The sequence below is a fragment of the Mustelus asterias genome, chromosome 6 (assembly GCF_964213995.1).
Source record: "Mustelus asterias chromosome 6, sMusAst1.hap1.1, whole genome shotgun sequence".
In the NCBI taxonomy this organism is placed as follows: domain Eukaryota; kingdom Metazoa; phylum Chordata; class Chondrichthyes; order Carcharhiniformes; family Triakidae; genus Mustelus; species Mustelus asterias.
The window spans coordinates 8,770,303-8,782,697 of record NC_135806.1 but is presented as its reverse complement, the minus strand read 5'-3'; the positions used below and the strand labels follow the sequence as shown (position 1 = coordinate 8,782,697).

The following is a 12,395-nucleotide window of genomic DNA, read 5'->3' as shown; positions in this document are numbered from 1 at the left end:
TTTCACCGAACGCCTCCAGCTGACTCCAACATTTTGCCTGCAGGAATTCCAGCTGTGCTTTTAAAAGCCGTGCTCGGGTTTTCCACATCCTCAGCTGCCGTGCCCTTGGGTGATTGTCCCTTTAAGGGAAACCACTAGAGCTGTGTGGGGGGAGGGAGATTACGAAACAGGCTGTAGTTGCTTCCCTTAAAGGGACAATCATCACAACTGTTCAGCACATTTTACTCAAACCGACTTTCACTGGGAGAAGATATTAGCGCCCAGGCAGCTGTGTGGGCCAATAGTGGATTTAAGTTTTATTTATTAGTCACAAGTCGGCTTACATTAACCCTGCAATGCAGTTACGTGAAAATCCCACTCTGGCGCCTGTTCGGGTACACTGAGGGAGAATTTAGCAAGGCCAATGCACCTAGCCAGCACGTCTTTCGGACTGTGGGAGGAAACCGGAGCACCCGGAGGAAACCCACACAGACATAGGGGAGAACGTGCAGACTGCGCACAGACAGTGAACCAAGCTGGAAATCGAACCCAGGTCTCTGGCACTGTGAGGCAGCAGTGCTAACCACTGTGCCACCGTGCTGCCCTCAGACTAATGGGAAGAAAGTCTGTTTTTTAACTGTAAAGTTATTCAGGTAAATGTAATGAAAACACACATCCAAATCAGAACTTCACCAATAAGGAACACAGGTTGAGAAGTTATAGGCGCAGCCTCCTCAGGTCTATCAATGCACCGAAAATGAAGTAAAATAGGGGGGGCAATTTTGAGCCCCATCCCCGTAACCCCACTAATCCCTCTAACCTATGTACCCCGGGACACTAAAGGGCAATTTAGCAAGGCCAATGCACCTAACCCGTACAGCTTTGGACTGTGGGAGGAAACCGGAGCACCCGGAGGAAACCCACACAGACACGGGGAGAACGTGCAAACTCCGCACAGACAGTGAACCAAGCCGGCGAATCGAACCTGGGATCCTGGCGCTGTAAATCAGACCAGCCACTTGGCGTAGTGCCTGCGACAGGCCAGATATCTATTTGACTCCTGATTCAGCAGTGATACCAGGAAGAGTTGCCCTGGCTTCAGGGTGGAATTTGCACCATTGTTGAGACATGCATCGACAAGGTGGCTCTCGCTGTCGTACAGCACTTGCAGCATCTTGAAAACACATTCCAACGCTTGGCTCTTGCAGCAGTGGGGGAATGAGAGAACCTTGCTAACTCTGTCTTCAATGCACCGAAAGCAGCATTTGAGAAATGACCCCTGCCCTCTGTAGGGACCTTTTGAAGAGAAGTCTCTCTAAGGGTTGGCTTTATCTGGAGCCGCTCAATCGCTGATGCAGTTTCATTTCTGCCGCAAAAATTTACTCCAGCAACTTGAGAAATCTTAAGCTTTGAGCTATTCATGGTGTTTCTTCAGGATAAAAAGACTTGCATTTAAATATCACCTTTCACAACCTCACATTACTTTGAAGAGTTTTATAATCGCTCTTTTCCAAGAGTGATGTTGGCTAAGGGATGAAAAGGCCCCCGAGACCAGGGAGGACCTCCCTCCCCCCCGCCGCGCTCTTCTTCACAATAACGTTCTGGGATATTTTATGTCCATCGCAGAGTTTGTCGACCCGGATTTGATTCTGGCCTTGGTTGCTGTCTGTGTGGAGTTTGCACATTCTCCCCGTGTCTGCGTGGGTTTCCTCCGGGTGCTCTGATTTCCTCCCACAGTCCGAAAGATGTGCTGGTTAGGGTGCATTGGCCATGCTAAATTCTCCCTCAGTGTACCCGAACAGGCGCCGGAGTGTGGCGACTCGGGTTTTTTCACAGTAACTTCATTGCAGTGTTAATGTAAGCCTACTTGTGACACTAATAAATAAACTTAACTTTAAATTTTAACCTTCTCTGCACACGTCGACCAAGTGGTTTTCCTGTTATGCAATGAGCTAAGTGGGTAAACAGTCATCGAATCCATACAGTGCAGATGGAGGTCATTTGGCCCATCGAGTCTGCATCGACAACATTCGCAACCAGGCTCCATCTCCGTAACCCCAAGTATTTACCCTGCTAATCCCCGACACTAAGGGCAATTTAGCATGGCCAATCAACCATTGTTAAAGGTGGTTGAATAGAAAGTCACGCCAGGATTTAAATAAAAATGGACAGGATGAATTTCGACTGAGAAAGCCTTCAGTTCCTGATTGACAATACGGAGACTGATTGGGGGAAAGATAAAAATGAAAGAAACTCGCATTTAGGTAGCACTTTTCACAAGAACAGGACTTCTCAAAGCACCAATGAATTTAAGTGTAGTTGCTGTTGTAATTTAGGAAATGCAGCAGCCAAGTCATGCACATCAAGATCCCACAATGTGAGAACGACCAGATAGTCTGGTTTCTCTTGTGATGTTGATTGAGGAATAGATGTTGGCCTGGACACCGGGGAGGACTCACCAGCTCTTGTAGAATCCCTACAGTGCAGAAGGAGGTCATTCGGCCCATCGAGTCTGCACCGACCACAGTCCCACCCAGGCCCTATCCCGATAACCCCATGCATTTACCCTAGCTAGTCCCTCTGACACTAAGGGGTAATTTAGCGTAGCCAATCCACCTAACCCACATATCTTTGGACTGTGGGAGGAAACCGGAGCACCCGGAGGAAACCCACGCAGACACGGGGAGAACGTGCAAACTCCACACAGACAGTGACCCAAGTCGGGAATCGAACCCTGGTCTCTGGCGCTGTGAGGCAGCAGTGCTAACCACTGTGCCGCCCTCTTCTTTGAAATAGCGACCATGGGACTTTAACATTCACCCAAACAGGAAGGTAGGGGCCTTGGTTTAACATCCCATCTGAAAGATGGTGCCTCTGGCAGTTCAGCACTCTCTCAGTACTGCACTGGAGGGTCAGCCCAGATTTTTGTCCTTAGGCCCTGGATTGAGATTTGAACGGAGGATTTTGTGAATCAGTGGCAAGAGATCGGCATTTCTCAACACTTCAGGTATGTTTCTTCGAGGCCTCGATTGCTTTTGAGTCACGTTGCGTTTGGTGGAAATAATCCTGAAGGGCTGTAGCCCCAGTAAACCTCTGCAGTAATAAAACCCATCACTGGGATTGAGCCCTCCTGCACATTCCTCAGAAACTTTGATTTGATTTATTATCGTCACATGTATTAACATGCAATTAAACGCATTGTTTCTTGCGCGCTATACAGACAAAGCATACCATTCATAGAGAAGGATTGGAGCGAGTGCAGAATGTAGTGCTACAGTCATAGCTAGGGTGTAGAGAAAGATCAACTTAGTGCGAGGTAGGTCTGTTCAAAAGTCTGAGGGCAGCAGGGAAGGCTGTTCGAGTCGGTTGGTACGTGGCTGTAGACTTTTGTATCTTTTTCCCAACGGAAGAAGGTAGGAAGAGAGAATGTCCGGGGTGCATGGGATCCTTAATTATGCTGGCTGCTTTGCCGAGGCAGCGGGAAGTGTAGACAGAGTCAATGGATGGGAGACTGATTTGCATGATGGACTGGGCTACATTCACGACCTTTTGAAGTTCCTTGCGGTCTTGGGCAGAGCAGGAGCCATACCAAGCTGTGATACAATCAGAAAGAATGCTTTCTATGGTGCATCTGTAAAAGTTAGTGAGAGTCTTAAGTTGACATGCCAAATTTCCTCAGTCTTTGGAAAAAGTAGAGGTGTTGTTCTTAACTATAATGTTGGCATGGAGGGACCAGGACAGGTTATTGGTGATCTGGACACTTGAAAACTTGAAGCTCTCGACCCTTTCGACTTGGTCTCTGTTGATGTGGACAGGGGCATGTTCTCCTCTACGCTACCTGAAGTCAATGACAAGCTCCTTCATTTTGTTGACATTGAGGGAGAGATTATTGTTGCTGCACCAGTTCACCAGATTCTCTATCTCATTCCTGTACTCTGTCTCGTCATTGTTTGAGATCTGACCCACTGCAGTGGTGTCGTCAGCAAACTTGAAAATCGAGTTGGAGGGGAATTTGGCCACAGCCTTGTGGGGCACCGGTGTTGAGGATGATCGTGGAGGCCGATCATGATGATCGTGGCTTTGTTCTATTCGCAGATTGGTGAATGTACTTCAAATGAGCTCATAGAATCTGTCTCTGCTTTAAAATTCTCTTCATTGAATCACAGAATCTTACAGTGCAGAAGGAGGCCATTTGGCCCATTGAGTCTCCACCGACCACAATACCACCCACGCCCTATTCCCGTAACCCCACATATTTACCCTGCTAATCCCTCTGACACAAGGGGCAATTTAGCACGGCCAATCAACCTAACCTGCACACCTTTGGACTGTGGGAGGAAACTGGAGCACCCGGAGGAAACCCACGCAGACATGGGGAGAATGTGCAAAATTGAACCCAGGTCTCTGGAGCTGTGAGGCTGCAGTGCTAACCACTGTGCCATCGTGCCGTGCCTGTGAGTGGGTTAGAGTTGAGGACTTATTACTAAAGGCTTGTTGCGTTGAAGCCTTACTGAAGACCACTTCAGTCTTTGCTGAACAAAAGCCAGTGAAACTTCGACTGAAGTCCTCCGGTCTTTGCAGCGTGGAGAAGTGGGGGAAGTGGGCAATGGGCTGTCACACAAATTCCGCTATCCTTTCTGCTGCTCTTCAATTATCCTGGGTTTATTCAGATCAAGAGGAATGCCTAAAGACTTCACGCTGGTTATGGTTACTGATGCTGATCCACGTTTAGTGTTACTAATGGAGTTAATGGAGTCACACAGCCATCTCTTTTCAAGACCCGTCAAGCTTCCTGCTGAGATTTTTTTGTAAGAAAGACACGCCTGTGGACACTGCTGCCAGAGAGGTTTAGTCTTACTAATGGAGCTAACAAAGTATAACAACTTGCATTTAGATAGCATCTTCAATGCATTAAAACATCACAAGGTGCTTCACAGCATCAATTATCAAACTAAATTTGACACCGAGCCACATTAGGAGATATTAGGAAGCCAAAAGTGCAGTCAAAGAGGTAAGTTCTGAGGAATGTCTTAAAAGAAAGAGACAATGCGATTTAGGGGATGAATTCTCGAGTTTGGGCAATGGTGGAGTGATGCACATCAGGATTACACAAGAGGCCGGAATTTAAGGGACACAAAGGGGTTAATGAGGATTAGAGATTGGGAGGGGGAGGTCATGGAGAAATTTGGAACCCAGGAGGCGAATTATCAATTTATTATTTTTCAATTCAAAGCAGCAAAAAAAACCCAAGTGAAATCTGATTTGACTCATGTCCCCGGAAAAAATGTTTACTTTTAATTAATAACAGCCCAAGGCCAGAGTTTAGGAAAGTTTGTGTTCTTCCACTAACTGATACTCCATCTGTGGCCTACCTCTAGAGAAAGGGGGGTAGCTTAAGTGTAAATAGGTGAGAGTTAGTCGTAAAGTCATACCGCACAGAAACGGGCCCTTCACCCTGCCATGTCTATGTCAACCATCAAATACCAATCTATACTAATCCCGTTTAGCAGCACTTGGTCCGTAGACTACTAGGCCTTGTTGAGTGCTTATCCAAGGCAGCACAGTAGCACTGCTGCCTCACAGCACCAGGGACCCAGGTTCAATTCCGGTCTTGGGCGATTGTCTGTGCGGAGTTTGCATGTTCTCCCCGTGTCTGCATGGGTTTCCTCCGGGTGCTCCGGTTTCCTCCCACACTCCAAAGATGTGCAGGTTAGGTGGATTGGCCGTGCTAAATTGCCCATTAGTGTCAGGGGGATTAGTGGGTTAATACGTGGGGTTACAGGAATAGGGCCTGGGTGGGATTGTTGTCGGTACAGGTTTGATGAGCTGAATGGCCTCCTTCTGCACTGGAGGGATTCTATGATTCTATGATCAGGGTGGCACGGTGGTTAGCACTGCTGCCTCACAGCGCCAGAGACCCGGGTTCAATTCCCGGCTTGGGTCACTGTCTGTGTGGAGTCTGCACATTCTCCCCATGTCTGCATGGGTTTCCTCCGGGTGCTCCGGTTTCCTCCCACAGTCTGAAAGACGTGCTGGTTAGGCGTACTGGGTCAAAATCCATAGGCTCCCTCTCTAACAGCACTGTGGGTGTACTTACACCACATGGACTGCAGCGGTTTAAGGCAGCTCACCATCACTTTCTCGAGGACAATTAGAGATGGACAATGAATGCTGGGCCTAGCCAGCGAAGCCCACATCCCAGGAAAGGTATTTTAAAAATCCTCGATGCAGTGACCTGCCGTTACAAGACATGATTCTAAACCTAAAACCAAGAATGTTTTTTAAATTCATTTACGGGATGTGGGCGTCGCTGGCTGGGTCAGCATTTATTGCCCATCCCTAATTGCCCTCCATTTCAGAGGGCATTTAAGAGTCAACCACATTGCTGTGGGTCTGGAGTCACATGTAGACCACACCAGATAAGGACATCAAATTTCCTTCCCTAAAGGACATCAGTGAACCAGATGGATTTTTTTTACAACAATGGTTTCATTGTCATCGTTAAGACTTTTAATTCCAGATTTTTTTTACTGAATTCAAATTTCACCATCTGTCATTTGGGACTCGAACCCGGGTTCCCAGATCCTGCCCTCAGTCTAGTGACAATACCTCTACGCCACTCCCTCCCCAAATGGCAACCTACCGCTCAGAACAGGCGATCATGGATAGAATGTGGCTAACCTGAGTGCAGCATTAATCAGTTGAAGACTGTAGTACAGTCAGATGTAGAGGCAAAGATGTATGTGACTGCTACCAGTAAACATTTGTTCAATGATAACATTTATTTGAAAAAGTCAAGCATAAGCAAGCATCAGTATCCATGGTTTCTCTCATGAACCAGTTCAAGAGCCTGTTGCCTCAAGATGTGTGGAAATTAGTCATTGAAGATTCATTCTCCACCCACGCCTTGCAGCTTGCGTGGTTAAGGTCTCCCTGTTCCAAAAACAAGTTACACAACTATCCAGTAATGCAGCCGGCAGTGAAAGAAGCTGGGAGGGTTTCAAGAGGGACTTGTAACCTCAGATTGCCTGCCTGAATATCCCTGCTAACTGGCCCAGAGTTTCACTGATGGAAGAAAGGGATCTCTCTGCCCAAACACAGTCAATGTCCAGCCAGAATTATTGAAAACATGCGGAGAATGGGATACCTTGCCCTTCTGTTAAAGGAGGCATAAAGTGATTTGTACTCTGCCATTCCAATTTAAATAAATCCTTTCTCAATGTTTTTTTTTGCACAGAAATTATATTGCAGCTCTGAAATTGTGGGCATATTTAACAATTCTCATCCTTACTTTTAAAGTCTGCCATGGCTTCACCCCTTCCAATCTCCGTAACCTAACATCCAACATCGTAACATCCAAAGATGTGCGAGTTAGGTTGATTGGCCATGCTAAATTGACTCTTAGGGGCATTCACAGTAAGAAGTCTCACAACACCAGGTTAAATTAGCAGGGTGAATATGTGGGGTTGTGGGGATAGGGCCTGGGTGGGATTGTGGTTGGTGCAGACTCGATGAACCGAATGGCCTCCTTCCGCACTGTAGGATTCTATGTATGAATCTTCTGCAGTTCTACAACCTTAAGAGACCTTGGAATTCCTCCGGTTACCATCTCTTGTGCATCCCTGATTTCCATTGTTCCAACACTGCCTTCAGCTGATTGGGCCCCAAGCTCTGGAATTCCCTCCCTGTACCTCTCCACCTTTCCCTTCTCCTGTAGACACTCCCTCACATCTCTTGCTTTGAGCATCGTTTTTGATCGTCTGTCCGCATGTATCTCCGTATGTGGGCCAGTTTCAACTTCAGTTTGATAAGCTCCCAGGAAGCACTGGGCATGTTTCACCACATTAAAGTTGCTATATAAATGCAAATTGTTGTAATCTTCACAATATATTACTCTTCCTGCAATCATAATATAGAGATATGATCTATTCCTTACCATGTTGCACGTTCTAAGAATATATATTATCAGCCATTGCAAGTATTGAGCTAAGCATGTGTAATATTGACTGTACTTACGTTAAGTAAGTACCCCTGCTGTTGATACTCATCATGAGGTCCACTTTCTTCATCGGTGTGTCCAAGGTACCAGTTAGATTAATGGCACTAGCGTTATTTATCAAAATATCGATGCCTGTTGGAACAAAGAGAACGGGACAGTCACATTGTCTGTTCAGACATTGCTCAAAGCTTGTCCCCACCAATTTTTGCCCTACTCTTCTGGGGCTGCCAATGGGCTATGCATCCCAGAAACAGAGGGAGGAGATGGCCTTGTGGTATTGTCGCTAGATTATTAATCCAGAAACGCAGCTAATGTTCTGGGGATCCGGGTTTTAATCCTGCCACAGCAGATGGTGGAATTTGAATTCAATAAAGAAAATATCCTGGAATTAAGAATCTACTGATGACCATGAAACCATTGTCGATTGTCAGAAAAACCCATCTGGTTCACTACTGTCCTTTAGGGAAGGAAATCTGCCGTCCTTACCCGGTCTGGTCTACATGTGACTCCAGAGCAACAGCAATGTGGTTGACTTTCAATTGCCTTCTGAAATGACCTAGCAAACCACCCAGCAATGCCATGATGTGGAGATGCCAGCGTTGGACTGGGGTGGGCACAGTAAGAAGTCTCACAACACCAGGTTAAAGTCCAAAAGGTTTATTTGGTAGCACAAGTTTTCGGAGCGCAGCTCCTTCATCAGGTGAGTGTAGAGTTGGGTTCACAAACAGGGCATACATAGACACAGACTCAATTACAAGATAATGGTTGGAATGCGAGTCTTAACAGGTAATCAAGTCTTAACAGGTAATCAAGTCTTTACAGCTACAGACAATGTCAGTGGAGAGAGGGTTAAGTACAGGTTAGAGAGGTGTAAATTATCTCAAGCCAGGACAGTTAGTGAGATTTTGCAAGCCCAGGCAAGTCGTGGGGGTTACAGATAGTGTGACATGAACCCAAGATCCTGGTTGAGGCCGTTCTCATGTGTGTGGAACTTGGCTCTCAGTTTTTGCTCGTCGATTCTGCGTTGTTGTGTGTCGTGAAGGCTGCCTTGGAGAACGCTTACCCGAAGGTCAGAGGCTGAATGCCCGTGACTGCTGAAGTGTTCCCCGACAGGAAGGGAACGCTCCTGCCTGGTGATTGTCGAGCGGTGTTCATTCATCCGTTGTCGCAGTGTCTGCATGGTTTCCCCAATGTACCATGCCTCGGGACATCCTTTCCTGCAGCGTATCAGGTAGACAACGTTGGCCGAGTCACAAGAGTAGGTACCGTGTACCTGGTAGATGGTGTTCTCATGAGATGATGGCACCCGTGTCGATGATCCAGCACGTCTTGCAGAGGTTGCTGTGGCAGGGTTGTGTGGTGTCGTGGTCACTGTTCTCCTGAAGGCTGGGTAGTTTGCTGCGGACAATGGTCTGTTTGAGGTTGTGCAGTTGTTTGAAGGCAAGTAGTGGGGGTGTGGGGATGGCCTTGGCGAGATGTTCGTCTTCATCGATGACATGTTGAAGGCTCTGGAGAAGATGTCGTAGCTTCTCCGCTCCAGGGAAGTATTGGACGACGAAGGGTGCTCTGTCCGCCATGTCTCATATTTGTCTTCTGAAGAGGTCAGTGCGGTTTTTCGCTGTGGCGCGTCGGAACTGTCGATCGATGAGTCGAGCGCCATATCAAGTTCTATTGAGGGCATCTTTCAGCGTCTGGAGGTGTTGCGATCCTCCTCATCTGACCAAGCGTAGACTGGGTGATCGCTTTGCTGAGCACCTTCAGTCTGTGTGCAATCAGGACCCTGACCTTCCGGTTGCTGCCATTTTAACACATGATCCTGCTCCCATGCCCACATGTCTGTCCTTGACCTGCTGCAATGTTCCAGTGAAGCTCAACGCAAACTGGAGGAACAGCATCTCATCTTCCGGCTAGGCACATTACAACCTTCCGATCTCAACATTGAATTCAACAACTTCAGATGATTTGCTCTACCCCACCCCGACCCCTTTGTTTTCATTATATTTTATTTAATGTTTTACTGTTCTCTACTTTTTATTTCTTTATTGGGAGAGGTGATGGCTTAGTCGTATTATCGCTAGACTATTAATCCAGAAACTCAGCTAATGCTCTGGGGACCTGGATTCGAATCCCGCCATGGCAGATGGTGGAATTTGACTTCAACTTTAGGGCGGCACGGTAGCACAGTGGTTAGCACTGCTGCTTCACAGCTCCAGGGCCCTGGGTTCAATTCCCGGCTCGGGTCACTGTCTGTGTGGAGTTTGCACATTCTCCCCGTGTCTGCGTGGGTTTCCTCCGGGTTCCTCCCACAGTCCAAAGATGTGCGGGTTAGGTTGATTGGCCATGCTAAAATTGCCCCTTAGTGTCCTGGGATGCGTAGGTTAGAGGGATTAGCGGGTAAAATATGTAGGGATATGGGGGTAGAGCCTGGGTCGGTGCAGACTCGATGGGCCGAATGGCCTCTTTCCGTACTGTAGGGATTCTATGATTTCTATGATTTATTGTCTTTCTTCTTTTTTCCCCCACTCTTTCCCCCTACTTTATCCCCCTTCCCTTACCTTTTCTCCCTCTTTGCTTCTCCTTCTCTAAATTTTACCTCTGACCATCCATTCCGCCCCCCCTCCCCACCCCACCCCCGCAACATCTTCATTTTAGCTTCTTTGTCGTTTGGCTATTCACACCCTTTATTCTCTCCGTGGACAGCTATTAGCAGTCTTTTCCCCTGGTTTCTGTGGCTATGACTCATCTTTCATTCCCTCCCCCTGCAGTATAAATATCTCCCACTTTCTGTGCCTTTTAGCTTTGACAAAGACTTGAAAAGTCAGCTCTTTTCTCTCCTTCCAGATGCTGCCAGACCTGCTGAGATTTTCCAGCATTTTCTTCTTTGGTTTCAGATTCCAGCATCCGCAGTAATTTGCTGATATCCAGAACAATGTCACTGGTCGGAGCAGAAACTGCATGCGTGTTGACAGTGAGGGAGGGATGACATTTCAGTCTTGTTTGGCAAGAATAGACCTCGGACAACATCCTAGGTTTGAACATGACTTAAAAGGAGGGTCGTGGCCTCGTTTGGGGGTCTGGCTTCCCACGGGCCTTGTGCTTTCTACACTGCTGACGACAAAACGCTGTCTATAATCAGAAACTGGAAATCAAAATAACAGTTCAAACATAATCTATATGCGTTCCTGCAAACCCTCTGGCGAAGCTCCCCAGGATGAGTCATGATGGCGCCATATAAATGCAAGCTCTTGTTGTTTCAGTACATTTCTCTGCTCTTTGAAGATGGGGAATGAAGGTGGCGCAGGGAGGACGGACATGTGAACAAGTCCATTATTCCCACTGTCACTGCAAAGTTATAACACAACATTATTGAAAATGCAATTGTTGGTGAAAGTTGGTAGGATCTGAATACTACTGCAGACATTGTACTCAATGACCTGTGTGCCATTGCAATCGAGGTTATGCTAAGCCTGTGTTTGTATACCAACAACACAGACCTCTAGTTTTGCCAACACACGGCTCTCATCGCCTGGTCTCCCATTGTGATGACACTGTGCTATTTTGATATATTTTATATTTAAGGTGGGGCTGCTTTAAGAGGCAGTGCTTTGTTACGAAAGTCGATTTGTCTAGGAAAACATGCAGCTCAAATGCTGAGAAGGCAGGATAATAACTGATTTTAGCTAGGAATGTGCTACTTTGTGGAGTTAATGGACCTTTTTTAAACGGTTATTCTCCTGGGACTTTGGACGAGGTGTGCAGAGTCATGTAAGTTTTGATTAGCTTGATTGGCAGGGACAGAGTCTTGTGTTTAATGGGAGGAGCTAGGCTTGCAGGACAGAACAGTTTCATTTTCATTTTAAAGTGAGGGGCAGTTGCTGCCTGGAACTGCTGGAAGAAAGCAATATCTCTCTGTCTCTCTCTCCAGGGGCTTTCTGAAAGCTCCAAGGCTGGTAATCTAAGTCAAAACAAGTATTCCTGCGTTTTGCTAACTAATTTTAAAAGGGAGGTTTAAGCCTATAAGAGGAATATTGCTTGATTGGAACTCATAGTGATAGGTTAGCAGTTAAGAATTATATCTTGTCAAGTTTATATATTGTTCAATTGTTAAAAGTTAAGCTAATTCATTTGTTATTGTTAAACTGTGTTGTTAAATAAAGTTTGTTTTGATAAAAGCTCCCCGGTATGTCAGTAGAATCGCGCCTGGAGTGAAGCATCCTATCCTCACACGAATGCCAAAATAGAAAATAGTTGGGGTCTGATCTTACTTCATAATAAACCCTGGGGTTTCTGACCCAGGACAATAACAGCACATCACATAGGCGAGCAAGACCCAAGGTTTAGGAACCCATATTTAGGTGTTTGAAACATATGTCAGGAAAGGGTGGAACGGCATAGAATTTACAGCACAGTAACAGGC

At 46.6% G+C, this 12,395-nt stretch overlaps 1 protein-coding gene across 4 annotated transcripts in view; it reads right to left on the bottom strand.

Moving 5' to 3' along the window:
- hsdl2 (hydroxysteroid dehydrogenase like 2) overlaps window positions 1–12,395 on the bottom strand; it is a 127,651-nt gene that overhangs the window by 45,628 nt on the left and 69,628 nt on the right. For all 4 annotated transcript variants that reach the window (XM_078214075.1, XM_078214073.1, XM_078214072.1 and 1 more), the window contains one exon: window positions 7,996–8,110. In XM_078214075.1, coding sequence (XP_078070201.1) covers window positions 7,996–8,110 — 115 coding nt within the window. The remainder of the gene's footprint in view (window positions 1–7,995; window positions 8,111–12,395) is intronic.